The 27,226-nt window shown below is 39.2% G+C and overlaps 3 protein-coding genes and 1 non-coding gene across 4 annotated transcripts in view; 2 read left to right on the top strand and 2 right to left on the bottom strand.

The window, feature by feature from the left end:
- LOC140942087 (uncharacterized) overlaps nt 1-3,514 on the top strand; it is a 34,615-nt gene extending 31,101 nt beyond the window's left edge. Inside the window, exon 10 of the mRNA XM_073391067.1 lies at nt 3,090-3,514. Within this exon, the coding sequence (XP_073247168.1) occupies nt 3,090-3,514 (425 nt within the window). The remainder of the gene's footprint in view (nt 1-3,089) is intronic.
- A 3,523-nt stretch (nt 3,515-7,037) lies between these two features.
- LOC140942316 (eukaryotic elongation factor 2 kinase-like) lies at nt 7,038-21,144 on the bottom strand. Its single transcript, XM_073391270.1, has 12 exons — nt 20,996-21,144; nt 17,450-17,937; nt 16,820-16,857; nt 16,120-16,291; nt 15,342-15,494; nt 14,328-14,388; nt 12,673-12,790; nt 11,193-11,535; nt 10,029-10,172; nt 9,106-9,288; nt 8,483-8,607; nt 7,038-7,619 (listed from the first exon to the last, which is right to left on the bottom strand). Exons 1-12 carry the CDS (start codon nt 21,018-21,020, stop codon nt 7,337-7,339), a joined length of 2,133 nt encoding a protein of 710 aa, XP_073247371.1. The 5' UTR covers nt 21,021-21,144; the 3' UTR covers nt 7,038-7,336.
- A 152-nt stretch (nt 21,145-21,296) lies between these two features.
- Nucleotides 21,297-25,744, top strand: LOC140942328 (oxidized purine nucleoside triphosphate hydrolase-like). Its single transcript, XM_073391286.1, has 4 exons — nt 21,297-21,415; nt 21,520-21,687; nt 23,981-24,126; nt 24,777-25,744. Exons 2-4 carry the CDS (start codon nt 21,536-21,538, stop codon nt 24,947-24,949), a joined length of 471 nt encoding a protein of 156 aa, XP_073247387.1. The 5' UTR covers nt 21,297-21,415; nt 21,520-21,535; the 3' UTR covers nt 24,950-25,744.
- Nucleotides 25,745-26,689: 945 nt separating this feature from the next.
- On the bottom strand, nt 26,690-26,762 carry Trnar-acg (transfer RNA arginine (anticodon ACG)). The gene has a single exon. It is a non-coding gene; the product is annotated as a tRNA-Arg (tRNA).
- Between the last annotated feature and the right edge of the window lie 464 nt (nt 26,763-27,226).

Raw genomic sequence — 27,226 nt, 5'->3', positions numbered from 1 at the left:
ACTGTACGGTAAATAAATTCGGTGTTTAAGCCAATTTGTATTTAGCCAGGCTTTGTTGTATTCATTTCAGCTTAATTGGTAAATTGCTTTAGTTAAATATCGTCGACAGGTTTCAGACAAATAATACGCTGATTCTCACGGACTTTTATACAATTGTAGCTTGATTACACAAACTTTTTTTCACCTACGTGTCGTGTTGCGTCAGTTATTTGACACTGTTGTGTGATGGCAAATATCAAAAAACGAAAAAAATTGCAACTGATTCAAACTATTTGAGATGTCATGCTTTACTCACAGCACTTCACTTTCCATTGGGAACTACTTGGTCTTGTCAGCAGGATAGAAAAGAGCGGTACTGGGGACAACAATTTTGGCAAAGAGAAAGGGACATTTCGGTCCGACCGACCGAAATGACCAGACCGGTCACAGTGGACCACCTTCAAAGCTGGTCCCGAATATTACGGTCGGACCAAACCGAAATGGTCCATTCCATTTGATGAACCAACCGAAATTTCCGGACTTTTGGGTTGAATGGAAAGCGCCCTTTGTGTCCACAAGTAAGTAGTATAGGGCGTATCATCCTGCGGGGAATTACATTGACGTCAGAGCCTCTATGTCATGGATAAAATGTGGTGGATTAGGTGGATTCTCTTTTGAGAGGTTAAGCATCACGTTTACGTGAAACGGCAAACGCGAATTTGTAGCCCGTCACCAAGTTTCCTCTTTGCTTTCGTTTACTTTTCATTATTTTTAAACATAAATTAGTAGTTTCATGCAATTTTTTATCCGTATTATGGTTATTTTAAACTTTATAGCGGAAGGACATCTGTGAGCAGGGAATAAGTCAGCACAGAATTTAATGGTCGGCGAATTTCTGTAATCGTCCATCGTTCTGCTAGTGATAGGCTAGCCGTTGAATCATTCACTCGTCTTGCTTGTTTTGGGCCTTATTCCGGTCAAAGAGAGAGAAAGCGTGTCTGGCAAGGTTCAGCTGAAGGTTTCCAATCAAAGATTTGTGAACTCGTGTCTGGCAAACTCACTGTTCTACACATCTTATAACTTCATCTGCGCTTAACGAGTGTCTTTTGGTCCATAACTTTCATAGCAACTGCTCCACAGAATGTCACTGATAACACGTAACGCAAAAGAGTATCGAAGTATGACTGCACAATTAATGTCACAAAATCTACCTATTGTAAGCTGTTCCTTCGGGGTTTTTTGTGTTTTACGTCATCCTAACCATTTCGTACTTGCGGACGCAAACAATAGAAACGTCATCATTATCTACCGATTCCTCGCGGCCCTGTTCAAGCAAATCGAGATTTTTTCTATATTGACTGTATGACTGTATATTTCAACTGTAAGTACTTTCCTTAATATACGCGCGAGTTACTAGAGTGCCTCCTCGGGATTTCGCCTTCTGGGCGAAATCCCTGCGGGGCAGTAAGGTCATGTGCTATTTTTGAGAGGTTAAACCGGTTTGACAGGTTTTCTGGTTATTTTAAGGTCGATGAAGGTCTTGCTTTTTGTTTGGTTGACAAAAAACTAAGAAGGGCATTTTATTTGTTGATTCATATTGTCGAAAGAATAAGCTCTTACTCGCCCGTGAGTCATAACGTAATTATGCAAGTTCTATTTCCTGCCGCTTTCGTTGTCCAACAATATGTTCCACTTCCGGTTCACTGATTCTTTGTTCGCAGATCGTGCATATTTAATGAGCACGAAGTCAAACTAGCTCTTGCTCTTTCTACCACGAAAAACAATTTTCCGCTTTCCCTCCACCACCACATTTCTAAACTAACAAGAATCGCCGAAAGGCGATTTTTAACTGGGCTGCAAAGGGGCTATTTTTTCCGAGGGGAGGGGGCGGCTATACACACTCAGGCTACTACAAAACCTTGTCGCCGACCATTGAATGCGACAGAATCTTATGTGAGACTGAAACATAAACTCATTCAGAACATTGTACCCTTTTGAAAGACTTTCGTAACCCAAAAAAAGAGTACTATTTTTAAGTGGGGGCTATATAATAACTTTTAAATTCATTGTTTGTGTCACCCATGACTAACTTTTCTTCATGGACGATAATTGTGCCGCCTTATAACTCCTCCGAAGTTTTTGTGCCAGCTAAACAATATGGAATCACTATTCACAGTCCTTGGATATTAAAAGGACTGAACGTGACGCACTATTGTGACTTTTTTTACTTCTGATCACATCTTCAAGCGAAGTCTCTCTTTTCAAGCGATTCAACTCAATGCACAATAATTGACCCTTATATTAGTTAAAACCCTACGGTTTATTTACTGAGTATATTACTGCTGTTTTTGCCCCTCACATTGACTGTGTTCGTTCGTATTCAAAACACCTTTAGAAAAATAAAGGTCATATAAGTCATGTGTATTATATTTCGAGATAATGGATTATACGCTTTTTTAAGTTTCCATTTTGCGGTGACTTCAGTTTACATCGCCATAAAATGGTAGAAGAAATATCAAGAAACATCACGAGAGCTGAAAATTTTCAAAGGCATATTTCTGGAACTCGCTAATGCTGACATTAATATAGCGTGCTTGCTGAATGGGCGAAAACACAGAATTGTGATCACAAGATCATGTACAAATTTGATTTTATGATAAAAGCTTAGCAAGATACAGATACAAACAAAAGCAAACCCCCTGAAACCTCGACGGGGGGTACACTTGTATGCTCTACTCAGTCACCAAACCTTGTCAGTAATAGCTCCTATTTTCCTCAAGTCAAGCCTTGAACTTGTGTGCGAAATTCTAAGAGTTCCTATTTTTGTCCGTGTCTTCTTTATCCTCAGTATCCGAAATTTAGACCTCCAAATTAAATAGAAGGAAATATTTAAAGGAAAAACCAGTCTTCTAACCTGGCAAAGTTGTCACTTCCCTCGCACATGGACGTGCGTAACATCAGGATTCATCTGACATTCATCGACAACTGACTGGGAAGCCCAGTAAAAACGCCAATGAAAATGCGAACTAAGAAGAATCTCAACTACGCACCAATTTTTTTGCCAAATACCAATCTCTAAACTTTCACTTTGTAAAATCTGTGTTTTGTAGGTTTAAACGTCGGTCTCATCCAGTTCCTACCTGTAGTCTTGCTGCGGTTGATTAACGAGGATGGTTCTTTAAGCGGTGTGTACAATGTCGAACCGTACATGGCAGGAGAGTTTGTCAAACTCACCAATAATTTAAACTTTGTAAGAGTAGGCCCAGTGTCTGACCTCGTCCTGGCATTTGGTCATTTCTCCTACCAGGCTTCCAACGAGCAGTTGGTTATCGTAGACATTCAAGGTTGGACGCCATCAGCAGAGAATCAATCTCGTTGCACATTCCTCACTGATCCGCAGATCCATTCTGTGGATTGCGAATGCTATGGTGCAGGGAATCTGGGTAAAAAGGGTTTTGACGCCTTTTGGAGTGATTTGCACCCAGAATGTAACGAAATCTGTAAAAAGCTACAGTTGGTCAGGCCAAACGCTTAACAGTGATATTGAACTTTAGAGTCCATGTCTACCAGTCTTTGTGAGGCGTTGCCGTTTAGAGTCTGAGTGTTCAAAGAGATAAAAGGTAAAATTATATTGAAACAATGAATAATCAGGCTTTTCTAGAGACCTGAAGGATAAGGAAACCTTTTATTAAAATTCTGGAATTTAGAACTCTTCTTTGAGAACGAGATAGACTGCGAAACAGTTTGTTTTCCCACAAAATCGGTTTTTCTACTCACCCTCGTGAGATTTTCGCGTGAAGTGAACGAGCCTCACAGGCGTGTGAGGCGAGAAAAAAATGTTTTTTTTTTCACTTCCTCTCCCCAGTCTTACAGCTTGTTTTCATCCTCGTTTGGAGATTAGTGTTTGACTGCTCTTGCATTCTTGACCTACGCAAAAATACGGGCTGTTTTGCAGTCTATGAACCAGATAGGGATTTACTTTTATTTATTTTATTTTCTTTAGAAAGTTGAAGTTAAACAGTAAAAATATTAGTTTTACAAGCTTTTAGTCTGTGGAACCAGGCTAAGGGGATAGCTAGCAGAAAGTGATAATATATAATAAGGATATTTTAACATTATGTCGACTTTTAAAGCAATTAAGAAGGAAACAAAAGAGCAATAGTCAAAGAAAAATCAGTGCGTGAAGTTTAATAGTGACATGGTAGTAGAGGCGCACAACCGTAACTAGCAGAGTGATTTTCAAGTTCAGTGTTTTTAAAGGTCTTTTAATAGTCTGCACATTGATCAGAACTGATCAGAAGATCAGAATCAGAAGATGAGTAGGTACAATTAAAACATCTCCCCTCTAAGCGAATGTGTCAGAATGTCTGGGGCACCTCAGTAGGTGTTCCATGGTTTGTAACCCAATACCACATTGACAAATGATGTCGTTAGAGTTAATTCCCCTTAGCAGAGCCGGAGTAGCACCTCGTCACAGCTAAAACCATCCGGGGCTCTCCTCTATGCCTCTAGTAGTAGGGTGAAAACGTTAACTCGTTAAATTGGCATACCGCCTATAAAAAGAGGCTTTAACAAATGTAAACTGCAGAAATAAAATTGTTTTCGAGACAAAGAATACTTCAATAAATAGAAAGAATTACTTGCCAAAATATTCATGATTTTAATCTTTTCTCTGCAACTCTTAAGTACAGGAATTTACTTCAAAATTGTAGTACTAAAATAAAATAGCTTGTGAATCATTAACATTCTTTCTCTTTTCGTGTAGCAGTGTTCTGTAGATCACTTGCGTTATAAATAGCTATTATACTTCCTTTTTTTCTTTGTCTTCACCGTACCTATGTGTGACGTAACTAGCCAATGAAATCATGTCTGTTTGACCAGTGACATTTGAGTCAGCGTACCAAACATTTGATTACTTTGGCAACTGGGCACCCAACGATTTTTTTCTTTCAAATAACTGTTCGAAAGAGCAAATATTGCCTAAAAATTTTTAAAGCTCGGCTAAACCCTTCTGGATAACCGTTCGCCATCTCTCGAAGACATTCGGAGTATTTCTGTTTTAAAGTATTTACGATTTTCTCGGATAAGACGAAAAAGCCCCCCTAAAACTTTCGAGACGACCAAATCTCCCCAAGATATCCGAACAGATAAACAGATTTTTAAGGCAGCCCCAAATTAACCATAAAAGCTTTTAAAGCATAAAGAAAATGATTTGAGACAATTCTTACGTATTTGGAAACATTTTGATCGTTGGGTGCCCTAGAGCAATAGAAGTCTAAAATAATGACTTTCCCTTCGCCAGAGTAATCACATCACAATCTATTTACTATGTCCTGTTATTTCTGTTGTAACTTTTCATATAATTTAACTGTTCCTCAATAAATATCTATACAATCACATAGACTTTTCCTTGTAAAGAGCTAATGAGAAGTTTCAATACGAAACAGGTACATCTGTCCTGGAAGTTGACTTCTTGGTAGAACAGGGAACTTAAGCAACGACGACAGGCAACGGCAACGAGAACCGCAAAAAAGAGCAGGATAATAAAAACAACCATTTTGCACGTGCATCACGCTGTTTTGTTCATTTCCTTGCCGTCGTTGCACAAACACGACGTTAAAATTTCACGTTTTGTAGAGGACGTGAATACAAGGGAACGATTTTTTTTTTCTTTTTTAAAAATTTAGATACAGATCAACTCCAGAAAAATTACTAACATTTGACAAATCGAACGACATGGAATAAGCAGCACGAATTCACTTTTTGAGAGACGTTTCCCACTGTCGTCGTCGTCATTACGGAGTTTAAGATACCACAACGGCGACGGCCACGAAAACGTCGCTTAAAAGTGAATTTGCGTTCTTTCAATCTCTTTCGCGATTTCTCCAACTCATTTACTTCGTCAAACGCAAGCGAATTCTTTTTGAGCCGAATTCCTAAGAACCATATTCATAGCCGTCGCTTGTTTACGTCCTCCATAAAACGTGAAATTAGGCATTTTCCCGTCGTAGTCGTTCAGTGACGGCAAAGAAATGTACAAAAAAGGGTGATGCACGTGCAGAGTTAATGTTTTGCCTATTCAACCTAGTGCTTTTTTGACGTCCTCGTTGTCGTTGCCGTCGTGGCATCTCAAAGTCCCTATTGCTTAATTGTCCTAATTGTTGTTTGATCTAGAGATCTTGGTGGCCTCGATGAGTAAAAAGAAAACACAGCAAAGCGTTCTTACATTATACACAATATAACTTATGACACCACATACTTAAACAATATTAAACTGCACTACTTTCTTTGATTTTATCTCTTAACTCTTAAAGCCTTATACAAAGTCTATTAGTGCTGTCCTTCCGGGTTTATGACGTCTTGACGTGTAATCTGCATTGCGTAAACATCGACTCTGTATAAGTCTGTATTTTCTTTATATTGCTTGCTCACATGTACTACGATTTAGCTACAAAAATATGCAGGGAACACCACCGTGGTCAAACGTATGTGCATAATGAGATTTTACTTCCTCTGAAGTATAAAAACGCTAGCAAAGATATTTTAAATCATACGATGTGTTTTCATTCTTCGTAAAAAGATGAGTTTCTGTTTCCGTTAAGAAAATTAACAGCATACACTGTAATTTTCAGGGAGTTATAATAACTCCTCTAGTGGGGCTAATTTAACTCCTTACAGTGGAGTTATTTTTCGTGGAGTTACTTTAACTCCAATGCAAAAAGGAGTTTAAAGAACTCTTTTTCAGGAGTAAAAGTGACCCCAGATATTGAGGAGTTAAAATAACCCCCAAAAAGGAGTTATCCTGTACCTAAAATTTTTACTTCACTTTCAGAGTTAAATTAACTCCAAAAAGAGTGAAAACAACCCACGTACGGAGTACAAGTAACCCTATTTCGGAGTAATTTTAACTCCAGACTGGGAGTAAAAAGAACTCTTTCTCAGGAGTAAAAATGACCCCAAATTCGGAGTTAAATTAGGAGCTAAAATAACCCCCAAAAAGGGGTTATCCTGTACCTAAAATTTTTACTCCATTTTTGGAGTTATAATAACTCCCTAAAAATTACGGTGTAATCATGATGCAAAAGTATCAAAATTTTAACGGTGAAATAACTGTAGTTGGTTGAAGCACTTTGCTACGTTTGTTGTTGCAAATAGACCTTTCCCACATTACGCTCCAGTGAGCAAACATAAAGAAATGAGGACGAGGCTCGGGTGGACAATTTCATACAAATCACTGTATTTTGTCCACCTGAGCCTCGCGTTGGTGCGTTTGTTTACAGGAATGCGGGAAAGGTCTATTGTTACCGTTTGACAGCGGTCAAACAGACGACGGCAGCCACCAACTATCATTTTCCATCTACTCCTCTAGCTCGGCCCAGGCTTCCTCAGCCATTACATAATACTTGTTTGCCATTTTGCCCTTCATAGAAGCGATTGCTAAATCGCCTGCTGCCGAGTACATCTCGCCAGCAGTCTGAGGATCCTTATCCAGTCCATACCCTCCTTGTTGATACAGGCGAGCCTGAGCAGCAGTCAGTGCATAGTTAGGATCGGTGTGTAGAGGATGTGGATCGCCATCCTCATCCACTATATCGATAGCTCTCTGATACCACTTGACTGCCTCCAGCCAGCTGCGTTCCCTGAAACACAAGATCATAATCACACGTTTCAGGTTTGTTAAAGGGCTCCGACAAGGAACCAAAGTTTGGGGGCATCTGATGAGCAGATAACAATTCATATAGACGTGTAAACCCGAACTCGCCGGCTGTCGATATAGTGATTTCAGTCACCGTAACTCTCTCTGACTGTAATGACATCTTCATACGACGGGCACCTAGAGCTGGTCCCTCCTTTCTTCAGACCTTGTGTTTGACTATCTACAACGCGGTCACCTCTCTAAGACAGACGCCCAGTCCCAGTCCCAGTCCCAGTGATGTCCGTCTTAGAGAGAGTTAACTTAAGATTTCCATGTGATTTTTGAGGTCAGTCGCCAAGTCTGAGAGGCCGCTATCTTGATTCCACATGGTGAGCAAAAACTGAGAAGAGTAAAAACTGCCTGTGATGACGGGGAGGGGAGGGAAGATGGCAGGGGGTGGGGGAGGGTTACATGGCCCTCGCAACTAGTCATGAGGCGCCAAGTATGGTAACAGTTAACTCTGAGTCTAAAACGGCCACTCCTAGGACAAGCACTATGTGTCCGTCTGGCCTGTTCCATGCTCCGAGATAGTCGGGTCCGCTGAATCGAGAAAGAGCGAACGCAAAAAAAAAACTGGAGGAAACCAGGAAGAGGAAGGGCGGACTTCCTTTTTCCTTTTCCCCGCCCCGCCAACTTTTCGCGTGCCTTTCACTTTCGCATCTTCCCCGCTAAATGAGAGCCTGGAACACGCTAGTGTCCGTCTTAACAAGGTATCTGGCTTTTAGAGAGTCAAGAGAAATGGCTGAGCAACGCCAGAGACAAACCCCTAGATGTCCACCTAGAGGTGTCCGTTAAAAAGCACATTACCTCTGGGACGCCAATCCGTTTCCAGATTCGTAGGCTTTCGCCATATAAACCATGGCCTGTCTGTCTCCCAGTGTTGCTGCTTTTAGCATGTACTCTACTCCTCGGTTTGTTGCTTCGTCAGATTCCTCAAAAACAACACAAGCAAATCTTTTACACAAAAACGGCAAGTTTTAAAAAAAGTTCCCGAATTTTATCTTTGACATTTTTGGAAAAAGTGGAACTCAAAATGTACCATGCGAAAGAACTGCTCAGTAGTAATTGTTCGAGTGGTCACACTACACCATTCCATCCACAGACTCAAAGTTAGAACAACTGGTACAGCATTTAATAAACAGTACCACAGGAAAGTAATGCACAGTAGCTTTTATTTGAGCGGTCAAATTGGACAATTGCATCCACCAACTCAATTCTTCGAACCACCTAGTTATAACATAATAAACAGTACCATAGGAACGTAGACTGCTCAATAGCTTTATTGTGAATGGTCCCACTTAAGGATTTCATCCACACACTCAAATGTGAGAACCATCATGTACAGAATAATAAACAGTAGCACAGAAAGGGTTTTTATTTGAATGGTCACATTACATAAACAGAACCAGTGAAAGAGTTATGTTAATCACCTGCACAGTGACTGCAGCTAGCAAGTCATGAGGTAGCTGTAAATATATCTCAGCCATTGCTACTAAAGCTTGTAAGTCTCCACAAGCCGCTGATTGCTCCAAGTGAAACAAAGCGCAGTCCATTTGAGGCTCATTGTTAGTAAAGCGACCAATCTCATTACATTTGGCGAACTCCAGATGAACCTACCAAACACAACAAATATTATTAAATCATCTAAAGTGTTCATGTATAATATTTCTTCTTCTAGCCCGTTACAGTTGCTTTATAATAATCTTTGTGCAGCCTACATTTTATTATTTTAGGGTAACTAAGGGCTGTCACTAAGATTTCAAGTTGCCGGGTAAATACAACAAGTAGGCGGGGAATCAAACAGCTAGGGATTTCTTTTGGTTCTAATTTTCTTCTGTTTTCCTATGAAAGTAGCCGGGGCCCACGTTCTTAGTAGCCGGGGGAAATCCCCGGCCTTTGCCTCTTAATGACAACCCTGTGACTAACTACTATGTGCTGGATTTCCGCCGTCCTCTCGGGTCCAGACTGCTCCCCCCCCCCCCCCCCGCCCCCATCCCGAGAAGAATCCGTTTCAGTAAGTCGGCAATACGTTTGCAACGTAAAAAACACAACAGAATCTTCGCATAGCTTTTCAAAGGATGCTTTCACAAATTACCTTAAAGTTGAAGTTCGAGAGATGTAACCACATGCACACTTTCGAGTGCCCTTTTTATTGATGAAGTAATTTTCTCGCTCTGAATGACAACATCTAAAGCAACATTTTCCACTGTTTCCCATTACTTCATCTCAACCCTGGATCGTTATTTCATAGGTAGGCGATTAAATTACTATAACCACTGTCCAAATATATAATTATATATGTTTAACCACTTTCATGGCTTAAAAGCAACATAAGTGGCCAGGTCACACTGACCTGTCCAAGAATGGACACGCTTTTTTCTCTTTTCTGCTGCTCGGCTGCCTCCAGTTGTAATTTTTCAAGTAATGCAACCTCAGCAAACACGCTAGATGCCTTACGCATCATGCTTTCAGGAAATAACTCATGGACTTCTTCATCCTGAGGAAAACCAAAGTATATACGTATAGCAGTTAAATGGCAATTTAATTCCTCGTCCTTTGTATTTGACTCGATCGTCTTAATACTTTAGCGGCATAGTGACACTGATTTCAGTCTCTAACACAAACCACATAGAAAAACTGTAAACTCTGCGGTGTCTCCAATTAAATTCCGCCCAATTCCACTTTCAACACATTCACAACTATTCCGCCGGTAATTGTCCGTTTCGAACCGTATTCCCTGTACCACTTGTGACACACAAAAATAGTAGGGACACTTCCACCCAACGCTGTTTTTTTTTTTTTTTTTTTTTTCACTTCTGGCCCGTCCCCTTGTCCTCCCAATGTTGTTTATCGCAGTAAACTCACCTCATCTTGCACACCAACATTGGGAGGGCAAGAAGACACCAAAGTGTCCCAACAATTTTGACTGAGACTGTAGGTTCAGTCAACGTGCCAGAAAAAACGTTGATCAGGGATAATCGAATGGCAATCTAATTCCACCACCCACCCGTACTGCATGTCTTTAAAATAATTTCTGAAACTTTGGCTTTTCTTCCAACAAATTTCGCACCAAAATGATTCAAGTAAATGACTATCAAATGACAATTAAACAAAAGCGGGGACGAAAAGCGACAGAATCAGAGAGAGAAAGCAAAAGGCCAATGTCTAGGAAGCAGTGTCACTTTGGGTGCCTCCTGCGCGTGCCTGGAGTTAGACAGGGTTAGGTTCAGTAGCTGGGCATTGGGAACAAACGCCAGCATAGAACTCGACTTGTGATTACTGCTATGTTCGGGTAGTTTTGCCTGTTTTTGGCCAAAAAACAACCAGAAAATGGCTCGACTAACTACTTTAGCTTCAAACGGGTATTTTCGGCGAAATCTTAATCGGGTTTAAGGTTCGCTTAATAGGCTCTCCCCCGATAAGAATTTTCTACGACCTTTCTGTAGGGAAACTAAGAATATCTCGCAGATCAGGCATTTATGTTTAAGGTTGACACTTAACCCAGGAAATAACTGACCTCGTTTTCAGTAAAAACATCACTTTGATCACTCTCAGTCTCGGAGGAATCTGATTGTGAGTCGGAAAGCTGACGCGAGTATCCCGACAATAATCCGGACGAGGACGACAATGAAGATCGAGGGGAGTCTGGTTCCGAAATAGACGGAGATGGAGGAGGGGACTGGGCCAAGTACTCAGTCATGTCATAAATTGTGGAGGAGATTTTGCGGCCAGGAGATGTGCAAAGCTCACTATTTTTCAAGACAGTGGTGGACTCTTGAATGTTTCGCAGAGCTTGGTCAATGCGATCAATTTCTTTAGGGCTAAGATCAAATGGAGACAGTCCAAGACTCTCGCAGATTCTGCAGAAAACAAACAAATAAACAAACAACGTCCTATTACTTGCCAAGCACCAATGAGATGGCCTGTCAAAAAAACAGTACCGTGATTTAAGCAATACTAAAAGTTCGCACGTGTGCGTAACCATGTAAATGAAATGAAATGTAAGGCTCAAGTTTTGTGTATGGATTAAACTTGATGGTCTATTTATGTCAGAACAACAAAAACAGCCATGCTAATTTCTGCAAATATCACTAACAAAGAAAAAGTGTTCAGTGCGGTCAAGTTGCTGAAAATAATAGAATGTTCGTTGTCTCCATCTCTATTCGCGAATCTAGAAACGAGAAGGGAGTTCATTACCGGAGACACACCGGTCAGCTATTGGCCAATTGTTTTCCCTTTCCCTAGTAATAGTTCCAGAAGCGTGAAAGGTTTGAATCCTGCAGGAGTCATTTCAAAAGTAGGTTGAGTATGATCGTCCGGGTGAACGTAGTCCTGAATAGTGATGTTGACAGTGACTGACGCTTCGACAACCTGTGCGGTAGTTATCTTCAGAGTCAAAGTGAGTTGTATCTCGTCAGTTGATGGTATTTAACTCTGGTTATTGATTTTGTTGGTCAATTAGGTCGCGATGTTATTGGGCGTCCGTCAAGTAAGCCGTATAATGTTATTGGCAATGAAGACTCGTAATGTCATTGGTGCGTTTCGATCCGTCTATTGTCACGGTTAAAACAGTCGTTTATTGCTAGTCAAATTGTTGGTTGTCCAGTCAGTCTCTGATAGTTAGTTTTGCTTGAGTCCGTCAATAAGTCGTTTCTACGGTGCCGGTAACTGTTGACTACGATCCAGTGGCGTTTGTTCTAAGTTAGTAAACCAACCAAAAGTGAGTCGTTGATAGTTGTCCCAGAAGTCTTTGCGAAATTTACTCGTCCCAGTTTCCTTCTCGTTTCTTAAGTGGCGAAATTAGGGTGGGGCCCTGGTGCCCTGGCACGTGTGATGCACATGACCATTTACAGCCGATAGCTGTCACACCACAAGGCATTGAACAAGCTCCTTATTTGCGGAATAGAGTCAATAAAGACTGTGAGATATGGCCAAAAGTTTCCTCGCGCATTACTGCGAAAATAAAAACATGTTTTCAAGGACATAGAATGAATTACCTGTTACATTTATGGGAGCTGAAGAACAATGACATGCCTCTTGGACCTAAGTTGGCGTCTCCATACCCCTTGCCATCTGAAGTGTGAATCTGTGGGTCTGTGTACAAGTCACCAACTCCTGCAATAACAATAAGCAAATCCTTGTTTACATTTTTTCTATTAACATACGCTTATTATTATCTGATGAAGCCAATAAAATAGAACCTCTGAATATAGAAAGAGCATACCAATTCAGTTATATCTGAAACTTTGAGCCCGATATAGGGAATAGTTTCAGGGAGATTCTCTTTGAAAGTCGAAAATTTACAAAGAATGTATGAGCTCATTAACGTTTTTGCCACCCAGTAATTTCTCAGTTTTTGATTGCCCATGTTTCCTTTGTTATTGATTCGAAGAGCTGAAGATTGCAAAAACTTCTCAAATTAACCAGCTCTTTCAACTTTTGAACCTAATTTGTAAATACGGCGACATATTCAATGAGTTAACTTGTACGCTAATGAGCAAAAATGTGAACAATGACGTCGGAAGGAATTCCCCTATAACGTGATTTTCCACTTAGAGCCATGACAACAACTAATGTCTACCAGGCAACAACCTTAAGAAAAGGTTTAAACTTATGAATTTTGATAGTACAAGATGACGATACGAAAATCTTGCTGTTTTATCTAAGAAAAATTTAACATTATTAACAACATAGCAAAGAGAGGAGGAACTTGAGTTTTCCCGATATTTCGGACAGACAAGCCGTCCTTCTTCAGGTGTCAATAAATCCCCTTATTAAAAAGGATGGCTTGTCCTTCCGAAATATCGGGTAAAACTCGCGGCCCTTTTGTCTTTGCTGTCTTGTTAATAATGTTAAAATTAATTTGTTTTAATTTAATTGCAATTCGAACTCGTTTGTCACCAAGCCTATCTATAGGTAACAGACAACAAGTGACATTATTTGTAACCTTTCCCTCTCCCATCGTTTTAACCAGTTTCTATCCTGTTTGTGTTCTATTCGATAATCTTTTTTCCAGTTCCTTATTTCGTTTGTTTTACGTCCTCATTCTTTGCCTTTCGTCCGTCCGGGATAATCCTCTACACACAATAATGATAATTCACCTCAAAAAAGAGGCTAAGATAACCTCCCCGTATAGGACATGTCCTTAAGAAGGACAATGAACTATCCAAGTACGACACTTTATTAATTCTAGACTTTATAACTCGCGGAAAAATCGAGACAAAATCTATTATGAACAGTTAACGACTTTAGGATATTTCGAGCAACAACAATTTGCCGTCTGTCCTTTTTGAATTCTAAAAACAAAAACTTTTTAAAATCAGAGATTACATACTCGGGAGCTCGGGAGAACGACCAGGGATATCTTTACAGTCCAGCTTCGAAAAAAAAATACAGCTGAATACAAACATTAACCACACATTCATACACGGTTAGGCCCGACATAAAGTATTCCAGCAAGTAAGTGTTTGAAATTTGAAAACACACAGTAGACAGAGTAATAAACAGGTCTTCTTCTTATGGAAATTTGTGACTATATGATGGAGGCTAAGCCTGTAAAAATTGCTAATTTACATCTTTTATTCAGTGGCCATAACTCGAAACTGGACTCTTGTAACACAAACAATAATTTCAAAGAACCATTCCAACTTACCTTGAATGTCAACAATAATCAACTGATGTCCAGATCTCTCAAATGTAAAATGACTGAAAGCCTGTGAATGTCAAGTATGACCTTGAATGCTTTTATATATTGGCTTTTCTTATACAGTATTCATGACAGAGACTTGTTGGAAGAATTACACTAAACATGTTCTCATTTAAAGATGGACAACATTCGGACATGCACAAATTGGTCTTAGAGGTTGTCTGATGTAATATAACTAGAAACAAGGCAAAAACCTGAAGCTCGGCTTAGAAAGAGTTTACTGCACCTAAACATAAAAAGTGCAGCTGGAAACCAATTGAAAACATGACAAGAAATCACACACATGGATAAAAAAACTTGATGTTCAAAAACGAAATTCTGTACAACTATTTTGAGCAATGTAAAGGGATATTAACTACTATTTCAGCATGTAATATTCTCAGTGCCTACACCTATCACAATAAGGAACTAAATTATGGGAGAAAACCAAGACTGCCAGAACGATAGGCATACCGATTATGGAGGGTAGGCATTGTTGAGACTGCCATCAGGGGAGGTGGGAGGGATGAAACTTCCAAGTCACTTCCACTGAACTTTGTTGAATTGGCCAAGAGGCATGGCAAAAACTGTACATTTCTAAGCGAGGGTAGCCTTGTAGCATGCTCTCGTTAGCTTGTCTGCAGGCTACAGCATCTAGTTGATTCTTCAGTGCAGTCATACATCATGCTACTGGTGTGCAGGCTTGACATGATGCAATTTAAAGGAGTTTTTTTTTATCTCCCATGTTTCAGGGCAGAAGGACAATTGCATGAAGAAGTCATTTTACTACAACTACCAGAATCCTTCTGTTTGTTGTTTTCTTTTGCAAATTAGGGCTTTTGTTTTTTAAACCTCAGCGGGATTGAAAAATTTAAGTAGGTAACAAAAACGAGACTAGTCAAATGTCATCAAGGTCAAAGTGGGCTAAAATGTATGCAGTGAGAGTGCTGGACTTTTTGTGCCATCGTGCAGGCAAGTTACCTGAGGGGTACATCGCAAAGTTTCGTCTTGACGTACGAATCCCGAGTTTGAGTTGTACTTGATATACTTTCCTTCAATAAAATGTTCCAAATGAAACAACGGTGAACCTTCCCTTTCCTTCATTTCAATCACATACACCTGGAAGATATCAACCTGCAGGTAAAGAAAACACAAAACACAAGGGGTTGATGAGTTAAAATCATCTTCATAAGGATTGTGAAACATTAAAAGAATTCCAGATTCCAGATTTCAAAAAATTGATTCCTGGTATGCAGGATTTTGGCCAGGGTTCTCCTAAAGCTCTGGTGTGGGGTGAAAATTGGCGTTAAGTCACCATACGGGTGATGGCTACTAACAAAAAAAAATTTCCATTTGCTGTTTGTTTCCAAAAACTTTGCTTGATAAAAACAAAATAATATATGATATAAATTTAAGAATGAACAAAAAGTTGAAAGGTGACTTCCTGTCATGACCAAAATTCTTTCCCTGGTCAATCAATATGCACTGAAATACCTATTTCAAGGTCGCCCAAATTAAACTTGTATCGGGAGGAGCCCCTGGATCCCCCTCCCCCCCCCTAATGGAAGGGGGATGAGCCCCAAACCCACATATGGATGCACCTTTCAATCTGATCTGTTTCCTCCTACTTACATTTTTTTTTCTCCTTCTAAATTTACTATAAATTTTCTGGAAAACTTTGATTTTGGTACTGTCCAGTATTTTGTCATTCTAGAAGTGGAATGTTAAAAAGTACTATGATTATGAAAATAAAGCAAACCTTTTTAGGTGGGTTATATCTGTTATACTCTTCACCCCAAAGCTTTGCATCCATCTGTAGCCTGACGTCATCAAAGTAAACGTTCCTGGGAACTTGTTCCATGTACCGCTTTGCAACATAATTAGCTGCATGCTTCCAGTTCGTGTGCTTTGAGAAGTTTGATAACTTTTTCCTGTAGTAAAATCATTTATCAAATAAACACTGATGAAATACCACACGGAATCTTCACATGAAAACATGACATTTTCACACATGAAAAGATCATTGCTACGTTTACATAATAAATTGCACCTCATTTGAGTTTATACTAAAACAGAACATTACATGGCTACTTGCAGATACAAAATTTCTCTTCTTGTGTTGAAAAAATATTTTATGAGTGAGAGCAGCAAAGGAGTGAAATATTTTTCAACAAGAGAAGAGAAATTCATGTGTAGTGGTGCATATAAACACCTTGGGTTGACACAGGAGCGGAGGAGGGGTGGGGATTGACACTTGCAAGCACCACAGCTGAGCAAGGTTAAGGGTTACTTTACACCAACTTGTTATGTGGATGGAAAAGAAATCAATGACCAATTTTGAAATCTACAACCACAGTAGTCAGTAACTATGTAACTCTGTAGCAAAAAAGGTAGTTTTGAAGACATTTATTATGAGCAATCATCAGCTGATGCTGCTGCTGCTGTACTGTTGTACTTACAGTCTGAAACACTCCCTCATTGCACCTTGATCAAATGGCTAGAAATTAAAAAATAAATAAACACCACATATGTATTACTAAGTGTTCTACAGACCAATTAAAGTTACCTTGTAAATTTCACATACCAACCTCCTGGCCTTCATGAACACGACTGATTTTCAGACTGATTGTTCTTAAGTTTATGAGGTGATGTAAATGTCAATCATCAATTCTACCAGAGACAATATCACCCAACATCTGAGCTTACAGACCACCTTAAGCACATGGCTATGTATTTTTCTGTGTCTGAGAAGTTCCGTGGGATACTACATACCCAAGTTTGACCAGTATATAGATGCCACCAGGGTTGTGAAACCCTGACCCCGTCGTTTGGAAGGGAAGCAAAAGTAACCTTAAAGACAGCTACCCTGTGTCCTAACTGATTCTTATTCCTATTTGGAACATACAAGGTCATACAAGCAAAAACCACGCCCCACCAGTCCAGGGGAAGTCCCCATTAAAGCAATGTGTAAGGAAGTTGCCCTCCCATTGGCTCTTACTTTGGATCAAGTGTCAGTAAAGCTGTACAAAATAGGCAACAATAAAGTAAAGTGGCCTTATTAGTAAATAATAATAAAATCTGAATCTCACCAATAATTCCATTTTAATCCTCACTTCATCCTTTACCCAGCTTTTCTTAAGTGCATTATATCTGTGTCTTATGGCAACTTCTGTAGGACAAGAATCATCAATATGAAATTTCTCCCACGGATCAGGCAAGGACTGAGCCTTTCTTAGAGCATTCTTCCAACTAAGATGGTGGTGTAAATGCTTTGGATGACGACTTTTGCTACTTTCATTATTCTTTTTGTTGTTGGCTGAATCAGTATTTTCCAAATCATCAGCTTTATTGTCCTCACACTGTCCATTAATTTCCTCTGAAGTCAAAACATCATCTGTTAATGAGCCAATTTCTTCATTCCAATCCTGTGATATTTCATCAAAACCTGACTCAGCTTCTTCACCATTACAGCCATTTTCTAATCCATCAGCCAAATCATAGTCAGTTTTACCACAATTCTCACGTCCATCTGCAGCCTGTGAAGATCCTTCTTGTAAATTATGAGGATCTGCATTTCCTGGGGTCAAAACAAAAAGTGCTGTGACATCTTAGTACCTGTGAATGCTGATCACTGCTACATTTCCATTTTTTTCATGTTGGATCTACAAATGTTCTGTGATAGAAATTTCCTTAGGACTTGAGTCATTAAGTGTTACTAAAATAAACAAATGAAAAGGAAAAGCATCAAGGAAAAGCATGGGGTTCAAAAACTTTCCCTCTTATCTTAACATCTCCAAAGCAATTTTCTCTTACAGAACTTCAATTTTTAATTAAAGCAAGGTCTTTCAATTTCAGAAAGCCACAGATTTGACTATTAACTACCCATTACCCTTAATAACAAAGGGTGTAACAAAAACCGGATTGACTAAGAAAACATGAAATAAATCCAATTTTAAAAATTTCCATGAAAATATGAATAAACGGGAATGTGGTTGTCACTGTTGAATGAACAACCTAAGTGGTTGATAAAGACCTGAAAAAAAATCATACCAGGAATCAAACTTTGACCTTTGTAATGACTGGACATGATGCTCTATCCATAGAGGTAATAAAGCCAACTGGAAATCTGGGCAATTATTGTGAGTTCATAATACACCCAATGATGGAACTGTGCACCCCTTACAAAGGTCAGGGTTAGATTCTCATTGAAGCCTGTCCAATTTGTTCTTGTCTTTATCAACCATCTGGAACCTTTTTTCTTCTGTAAAGATCACATTCTCACTTTCATAGAGAATGCATTTTCAGAAATCAGTAAGTAAATATAATAATAAATGATATGTGATAAACATATTTTAAAATAACAAAAAATTTCACAAGGAATGGGCTTTTTGCAACAGTTGATCACATGATCAACTTTTTCTTAACAAGGAAACAATGTATTTTGGAAAGATAATTTTAGCAGCAATAGAAAGAGTACATAAAAATAATTATTACTCAATGTGTAAATTTGTAGGCTTATATCTCAAAAGAAGCTATTGCTACAGCCTCTGAAAATTGGAAGGATTTGCATGGGAAGAACAGATCAGGTACCATCCTGTCATGGTTCAATGGAGGTAAACTTTGAAATTTTCAAACCTTCTTAACATCTCTCTATTACATATAACACAACTCAAATTGCCTTTTATGATTATGATTATTATTTTATGTTCTTCCTAGTCTTCCCTACAATGAAGCACCCTTTCCTTTTGAAAAAGGTCAAAAAAAGGAAATTAAACTGAGAGGCAAGGCCTTGTCATCTCATCTCCATACACTACAAAAGGTCTCTTCATTGAGTAGCACAGTGGCCTGAAAATCAGCATTACACTGTATAGTTAATTCAAAGATGCTATTTTCATTCCTGAAAATTATATTGCTCTATTTAAAGTTTTTTTCTTTTTAACTGGACAGATGACCAAATGCCCAGCAAAAGTCCTGTCATTTCTAAGACCATTACTTTATTCAAGGCAATGATCAAACAGTTTCAGTTTTACAGGCAACCTCCATCTACTGCTAACTCAGACAACTAAGTACCAGGGCTCCTGCAAGTTCAGAAGAGCCAACATCTGGAACACGCTTCCTCTGGCCCTGAGGAGCCAGCATGATTTAAATAAGTTTGGGTTTGACCTAAAAAGGAACTTTATGCATCAGTCAATTCTACCTGCACCCAGCCCCCACCCCCCCCTCCCATTTGCCCGCCTTGTCAGTCCTGGGGGTGGGGCATTTGCAAATTTTGCACTGCCAAGGGGCCAGGAATTTGCCAACCCAGGGCCATTCCCGAGCTTTTGACACGCACACGGTTTCCTATCAGAATATAACTACACAGATGGTTTTACTGGAAAAAAAGCAGATTGGCTCATCTGTCAAGGACAGGAATAAATTGATGAGGGTTGTAAAGGCATGTTCTCGATTTTATGCATGCACTTCTTCATTGCTTATCAAAATTGCAAAGCGAAATTGGAGCTATCGATGTGAATCAACGTTTTTCAAATTTCTGTTGAAGTATTTATTCAACTATTCATAACATATAACTTCACAGCGCTCTATTAATTTTAATGTAAATAACTTTATATCAATATTAAAACCATAAACTGGTGCATGTTATCGTTAGAATTGTTAGAATCCTAGCGCGTTGTAAGAATCCTAGCACTATTACAAAGGAAGACGTTAATTGAAACAAATAAAAGAGAACATTAAAATGGTTAAAATAGCGTTATTCGACCGTGTGATCAATGAAAATTATTGCAGTGTTGACGGAGGACAGGCATTTGACGTCTTTTTTTGTCCCCACCCTGGGGGATTTGACAGCTCAAGAGTCCCCACCCCTCGGAAATTGCCATCCAAGGCAAAAAAGTGCCAATGCCCGGGGGTCAGCCCAGGGGGAGGGGGGGGGGCTGGGCGCAGGTGGAATTGGCTGATGCATTAGATCCAAGCCAAATTGAGCCTCCAATACTTTCGCTATACTTAGTTGTTCCATTTTCTTTGATCTGTTATTGTTTTTTGTGTTGTTTTTTCTTTTCATCAAGGCCCCATTTAAACCAGCCTCACTGAACTGGGCACCTCTGACTAAAAATTGTTCAATATAAAATAAATAAATAAAAACCTCCCCTGCGTCCTCAAGAAATGCGCGATCATGATACGCAGCGCAAAACTATAAAGGAATCGCCTTCGCGAAAGTAACAGCTGTGTGTCTTGAAATTTTCTGTCCTTACAGCTGGTGAACTTGAACAGACGCGGAAGTAATAAAATAAATGACTATTCCTTTCATCATAAACAAAATTCCTTTTAGGTTTCCCTTTCGCAGTAATGTATAGAAAAATTTATATCGTTTTCTTTTGTTACTCATCAAAGCGATACTTTTAACTTACATACCACATAAGAAGTGAGTGTATGTTCGTCTTTGAGACCAGCTAAGTAAAGATACGTTATCAGTTTTAGTGCGCTGCCTTTTTTCAATGACAGGTGATACTGTTAACGGGGAAATTTGAAAGATTTTATCGGTTATACCGAAGATTTGAAGAGCATAAGGTAATTATTTTACCCAATATTTTTGACCGTAATTACAGGCCTATAAATTGTAAATAAACTAGGAAATTTACCTTCGCTTCTGGGTGAGTTTTCCATCGCAGTAGGGAAAAGAAATCTCAGTCTTCATAAAAGACAGTGAAAGACAGAAAGACTGAAAAAAAGACCCGGAGATAAAACAATTCAACACATACAGCTCACCATATTTACAAAGTGCTCTCGAGGTCTTATACTTGGGGGAATTACAACTATGCATACACAAAGACAATTTTTTAAAGTTAAATCCGCTGGTCACATTGTGTGTTCTTTCATAAACAATATTTATTGAGCCGGCAGCGGCCAATTTATTGTTTTTCTCTCCGTTTTCAAGCCTCTACTCTTCGTTGAGTTCTTAGCAAGTGTAGATCTCTCGGTCTTCACTTAATACTTGAAACAACGACGAGAACAGCTGTTGAGGAGCAGACTGGACGGTCTTTATATCTTGCAGTGTAAAGGTGCTGTCACTTGCGGGAATTTTTCATTCGCGCTACACGTGTCTGATCAGTTACATACATATCACATCTAATGAAAGGTCTTGAAATTGGTTTAATCTCCATAGAACTTTGAAAAGAAGAATGACGAAATCAAAGCTTTATACCTTGGCTTTTATTCGAAATGGAAACAACATTCTTCTGGGGATGAAGAAGAGAGGGTTTGGAGCTGGTAGGTGGAACGGTTTTGGCGGGAAAGTGGACGCTGACGAAACAATTTTGCAAGCTGCTAAAAGGTAAAGCTGCCAATCGTTTTCAACCCTTAGTCTTCTTGTTGCTTTAAAAGCTTTTTAATCTTGCTATGATCTTTCTTCGCTATGATTAGTCTGCTATTTTTCTTCGCAATTGTTCAGAGGCAACGCATGTGAGCGCGCGTGGTCACATCCCAAACACATCCGGCGAGGAAACGCGACGGGCACTGCATGCACTGCTTACACCATTCCTTGGGGGTCATTCCTTACAATCTATCTCCCAGCGCGGGACAGGATGGGGGTTAGCGGGATATCAATCATCATATAAGCTATATGGGCATGTACTGCTGTCAAGGCAGAACCACAGCCAAAAGGCCAAAACAGGTCAAATTAGCTTATTGGCCCTATATAACCTAAGGAGGAAAACAGAGACATTAGAATAAGGATGGAAGTTGGGGAGAGTTGAAAACACTGACCTGCGGTCCCCAGACTACCCACTGACCCCCACTCCAAAGACTACCCTAAGGACTACCCTAAAAAATCAACCAAATTCACTTTAGCAAAGGAAATAGATAGAACAAACCTACCTCCACTGTGCTTCCTACAGATCCATAAACAGCCACCATCCTGCTTTTCGCCTGTTTCATCGGCCCAGTCTTTTTTTTTTTGTCCTGCTCCATTCTTTTTTGGCTACCAGCCAGCACGCTGTTAGTTGTACAGCATCAAAAAAAGTGTTGAAAGATTGGGTTCTTGAAAACAAAGACTACTACATGTAGGACCTCTTACAGAATGACTTTGAACTTTATTGATTAGAGGAAACTGGGTGAATCAGGTTCCATTTAGGTCATTATACTGGGAAACCTGACCTGAAAGAATTGATTCACTCAGTTTCCTAACCCTAATCTTAAGGGGTCTTAAAGGTCTTTGTTTTCAAGATGGAACTCTGGGTTCTGTGCTTTCGTGTAGTTTACACCTGCATGATGAATGACATCAGCAACCCAGTCTGCTGTCTTTTGTGAAATACCTGCCAACTGATGGTAACTCAAATTTCATAAAATAAGTCAATGGATGTGAAAAGAAAATTACGCTAATACCAAAACCCCAGGGCAGGAGACAGGCAAATTTGGAAGTAGCCATCTCGCCCATAAGCCCTGGCCTCAATCTCCTATGTTTAGAATTGACATGTATTGGGCATGAAGTTTGGTTGCAATAAGAAAGACTGGGTCCAGGAAAAAGCAAGATGGCGACTGTTTATTGCATAGCAACGCAGGTAGGTTTGTTGTATCTCTTTCCCCAAAAAAACTGAATTTGGTTGACTTTTTAGGGTAGTCCGTAGGGGTACTCCGGGGGGTGGTTCGCCCAGTTGTCCATAGGCTAGTCCACTGAGTGGGGTTCAGTGGGTAGTCCGCAGACCAGGGTCAGTGTTTTTCAATTCACCCTTAAAGTTGAATGGGTTGGAGGAAACCTTTTTTTACTTCAAAAATGGAGAAGAGGTCCATACAATTATCTAGACAAATGCGCAGAATGTCAACGCACTGACAATGTGCTCAATCAGTTACTTAGCGTAAATGTTTCAACTTTAATAATGCTAAAAGTTTTCTTAATTATGAATAAAATTCAGTCCAACAATTTACCTTCTAAAACATAAAAATTGAACTTACAAAAATTGAATTGAATTACAAAATTTTGGTTTTTGATTAGTACTCAAGGGAAAGCGTGGCAAATGGTTTTCATATTATGGATATAATTGTTCTCATTGGGCTGAGGTAAAAAAATTGTTTCTGGTTAACAGTTACATGTAGGAGAGTATTATATTTTTAATTACAGTTGAACCCCAAAAAGCAGCCACCTATCAAGCAGCTACGTACCCTCTATTAAGCAGCCAGTAATACCAAAATAATTGTAGAAAAGAATAGTGAATAGCAGCCACCTCTATGAGCAAGTGGCCATGGCCTCCTTATGGCCATTTGATGAGAGTTCTACTAATGCTGTCACCTTTATTAAGCAGCCATTAAGTATTTGATACACATAATTTAGCTTCAATTTAAAATATGATGAAGGAAAATACAGTCAGAGATAGAAGATGATGACTGTTTGTGGAGAGATAATGCTAATTTATGACAAACCTCAATTGAGTGGCCAACCTCCATTGAGTGTCCTCCTGCCAAGGGTGGCTGCTTAATGGGGGGTCAACAATATCATATTATTTTAAAAACAGCAAAATCTGGGTTGGTGAGCAAATGGGGGAAAAGTAAATTGCATTAGACTTTTTTTTAAAATAAGGTTATTGGTGGCATTTTAATGGGATTCTGTGGATGTTGTCTTTGTTTGTTTACAGGGAATTGTGGGAAGAGTCAGGTCTGACAGTAGACGAACTCCAAGAGGCTGGAATTTTAAAGTTTGAATTTGTTGGTGAACCTCAAATAATGGAGGTTCATGTTTTCACCACTAGTATTTTCAAAGGAACACCGGCTGAATCTGATGGTAATTAAGTTTAACATAGAATGGCATGCCTTGTTCCCATTCAAAGTGAAGCAAGCAATGAAGAGTGTTACAGCAATACATTAAACCCCTCATGACTACTGACCAGTCAACTAGGAGGTATACCCATCCCTACCCTGGTCTACTCTCGTTTAGATCTGAAATGGTGTCATTCATATGGCATTAGTTTATTAGGTTCAGCTGTCAAACCTGACCTGTTTTTAGGGCAATCTTTTCTTATCTTTTGTGGTTTGAGCTGAACAAAACAGGACCTGGCTTTTAAAAAAGGGGCACCTTGTTAAACAAAATTTGTTAACCTTGAAGCTAAAACTATCAAGAAAGTTGCTAATTGACTACTATTAGAACAAATCATGCAGTTGACATCTGTTTGGCTCAGTTTGTTGGGTACCTGAGTCAAATGATGTAGGTCCAGTTTGATTTCTTGATTCCTCTAAAAGCCCCATCTCACAGCCCGCTTACTAAAGTAAATCTTGTGGGATGCAAATAACCACTAAGGATGTATCCATCAGTCCAGTGATCTATCACCAGGGAGACTTAACCTGAAGCCAAGCTCTGCTTTTTTGACCTTACCCCTTTAAAGTGGTTTATTATGTATTTAAACACAGAACAATTTTAATTTTTTTTTTCTTTAGAAATGAGTCCCAAATGGTTTTCTTTATCAGAGGTACCATTTAGTGACATGTGGCCAGATGACCCTCTATGGTTTCCATTGATGTTGAATGGGCAGAAGTTCTCTGGATATTTTAAGTTTAAAGGACAATCAGAAATCCTTGATTACACCCTTGAGCCCTCATGTGCAGTTTGATGTTTTTGTAAAAAATTGTTTTTGAGAGTTACATTAATGTTATGACACATCTTATCACCAGTTTCTACCCCTGTAGTTTCACCCTGAGCTTTGACTGAGCTTTTCTCGTTTAAGTAACTACAGTCAGCTATTTTTAAGGAGTGCCCATTGTAAGAAAATCTCTGCATTTTATATAAGTAAAACAAATGAACGAAGCATGGCAGGGACCCACTTTAGGGGTCATTTTATAGGGTTTGTACAGTTTTGAATTCTTGATAAAGTCTTAAATTTTTTTGCAGACTAATTAAATGTATAGATGTTTTTTGTTTAAATACATGTAATTGTCTCTCGATCCCCACCCCTGGATGATTCATCAACTTTCATTTCCTTGGTCTTCCTTTTTCGTACCATGGTGGGAACATGGTTACGCCACCATAAGGCCCATGGAAAGGTGGTTATCACTAGGAAAGTGAGTGCACGTAGGTCTGAATATCAGGTTCAGTTATTCACAGTTTAGGTGTTATGAAGGGCTAAAATGCCTAGAAAAACGAGCATTTTTGATAACTTTCCCCTATTTTGGTGAAAAAGCGTAATTTTCCTGTAGATTCAAAAATTGAGATTCATAATTAGCAAATTGCTACTGGAAGAGTCTGTAATTTGATGCTCTTTAAGGAAGCTTCAAAACAGTTTTTTTCATCAATTTTTAGCTTTGAGTTGTATTATTTCTCTCATATGTTAGAAATAGGAAAATGATATATTTGTGAGTTAGCCCCAGTGAGAGAGCAAAATCTGCCCCAGTAAATGAGGTGTTCCAAACTATGTGTTTTCATATGCCTCTGTCGTAATTGTTCTTTCTTTTGTAACAATCACATATCACAGGTACGCCAGATATGATGGAACATCGTAAAAGTTTGCGCCTATAGACTAATTTCAATATACTACAAATTTTGATTCCAAAAAAAGTTGTTTTGAATATGACAGTGGCGTTCCGAAAGCTTCTTAATGACGTCACCCTGACGTAATTGGCGAGATAACGAGGCTCAGACATTGCCTCACAGCTTATTCTCAGTTTCACCAATGTTTTCTTAGATGGGTTCTTTATTGTTAGATCAAGGTAGGTAGGGGGGCTATAATTCGTTTTGATTTTGTAATAAAGTTAAGTCAAGTTAGGACAGTGTTTAGTAGAAATTTCTTTGAGTGTCTGTAACCTGAGATTAGTTCATTTCTATTGTTCAGGGTAGACATTACAGGTTTACAAATTATAAACGTTAACTCTGATGATGTCGATAATCAAGTTTCCTAGAAACCATAACAACAAGGCCCCACAAAAAATAATTATATGCAGAGAATTCCCTGGTCCAATTGACAGGCGTTCGAAAGAAAAGGAAAAAGGCTCAAATTACTGTGAAAGCGCTGGGACGCGAAGGAGTCGCTAGGGAAGGAGAAGGAAGGCGAACGCCACGTCCTAGCTTCTTCGCCAAACGTAGGCTAAAAAGTCAACTTAGGCGAATTTTTGCTGAATTCCTTGGTTCTTATCAGTGTGGGCTCTGTACACAAGAAGGAGAAGCAATGTCCATCACGTGCTTCGTTTTATGTCGCCCTCTCCACATAACCAGTAAAAGCGTGTCGATCAAAACCTCTGGCCAAAAAAGAGCGACACCGTAATAAGTAGCGTAGGCGAGGGCTCATGTTGTCAATAAGACCACCATTTATAACCCTTTTTGAAATTTCTTAACAATATAGGACAAAAATATAAAACTTCGACCCCGCCAGGATTCGAACCTGGAATCCCCTGATTCGTAGTCAGATGCCTTATCCGTTGGGCCACGGGGCCTTCTGTAATGGACGGGTCGGTTTTCAATCCCAAGTAACTCACCCTGGTTGGATATTTCACTTTTTGCTCTTCATTGAAGCAAAATATAAAGTAATTTTATTTTCCAGGTATTCAATAACAAGAACATATCCACGAATTTATCTTCATTTTAATCATCCGTCGTTTCATTTGCGCAATTACCATGATGCTAATGCATCTTCAATAACACCACTGGAATGTCGTTTTCTTTATTTTACAGTGTGTTATGTCTTTCAAAAACATGTACATCAATTACAGGTGTTTAAAAGGTATTTCAGTGGGTATATACTTTAGTTATGATAGATGTTTTTAAAGCCACTAAGATTGCATGTAGTCACGCTTACGGCAAACGTCACATTCAAGATGGAAAATGAGCAGATAAAAACACTTCAAAACAATTCATGGATAAAACTGGCGAGAAAATACTAATTTTTGGTAGTAGTAAT

This window comes from Porites lutea, chromosome 6 (assembly GCF_958299795.1).
Source record: "Porites lutea chromosome 6, jaPorLute2.1, whole genome shotgun sequence".
In the NCBI taxonomy this organism is placed as follows: Eukaryota; Metazoa; Cnidaria; class Anthozoa; order Scleractinia; family Poritidae; genus Porites; species Porites lutea.
The sequence above is the reverse complement of the archived record's forward strand: the minus strand, read 5'-3'. Positions and strand labels throughout refer to the sequence as shown.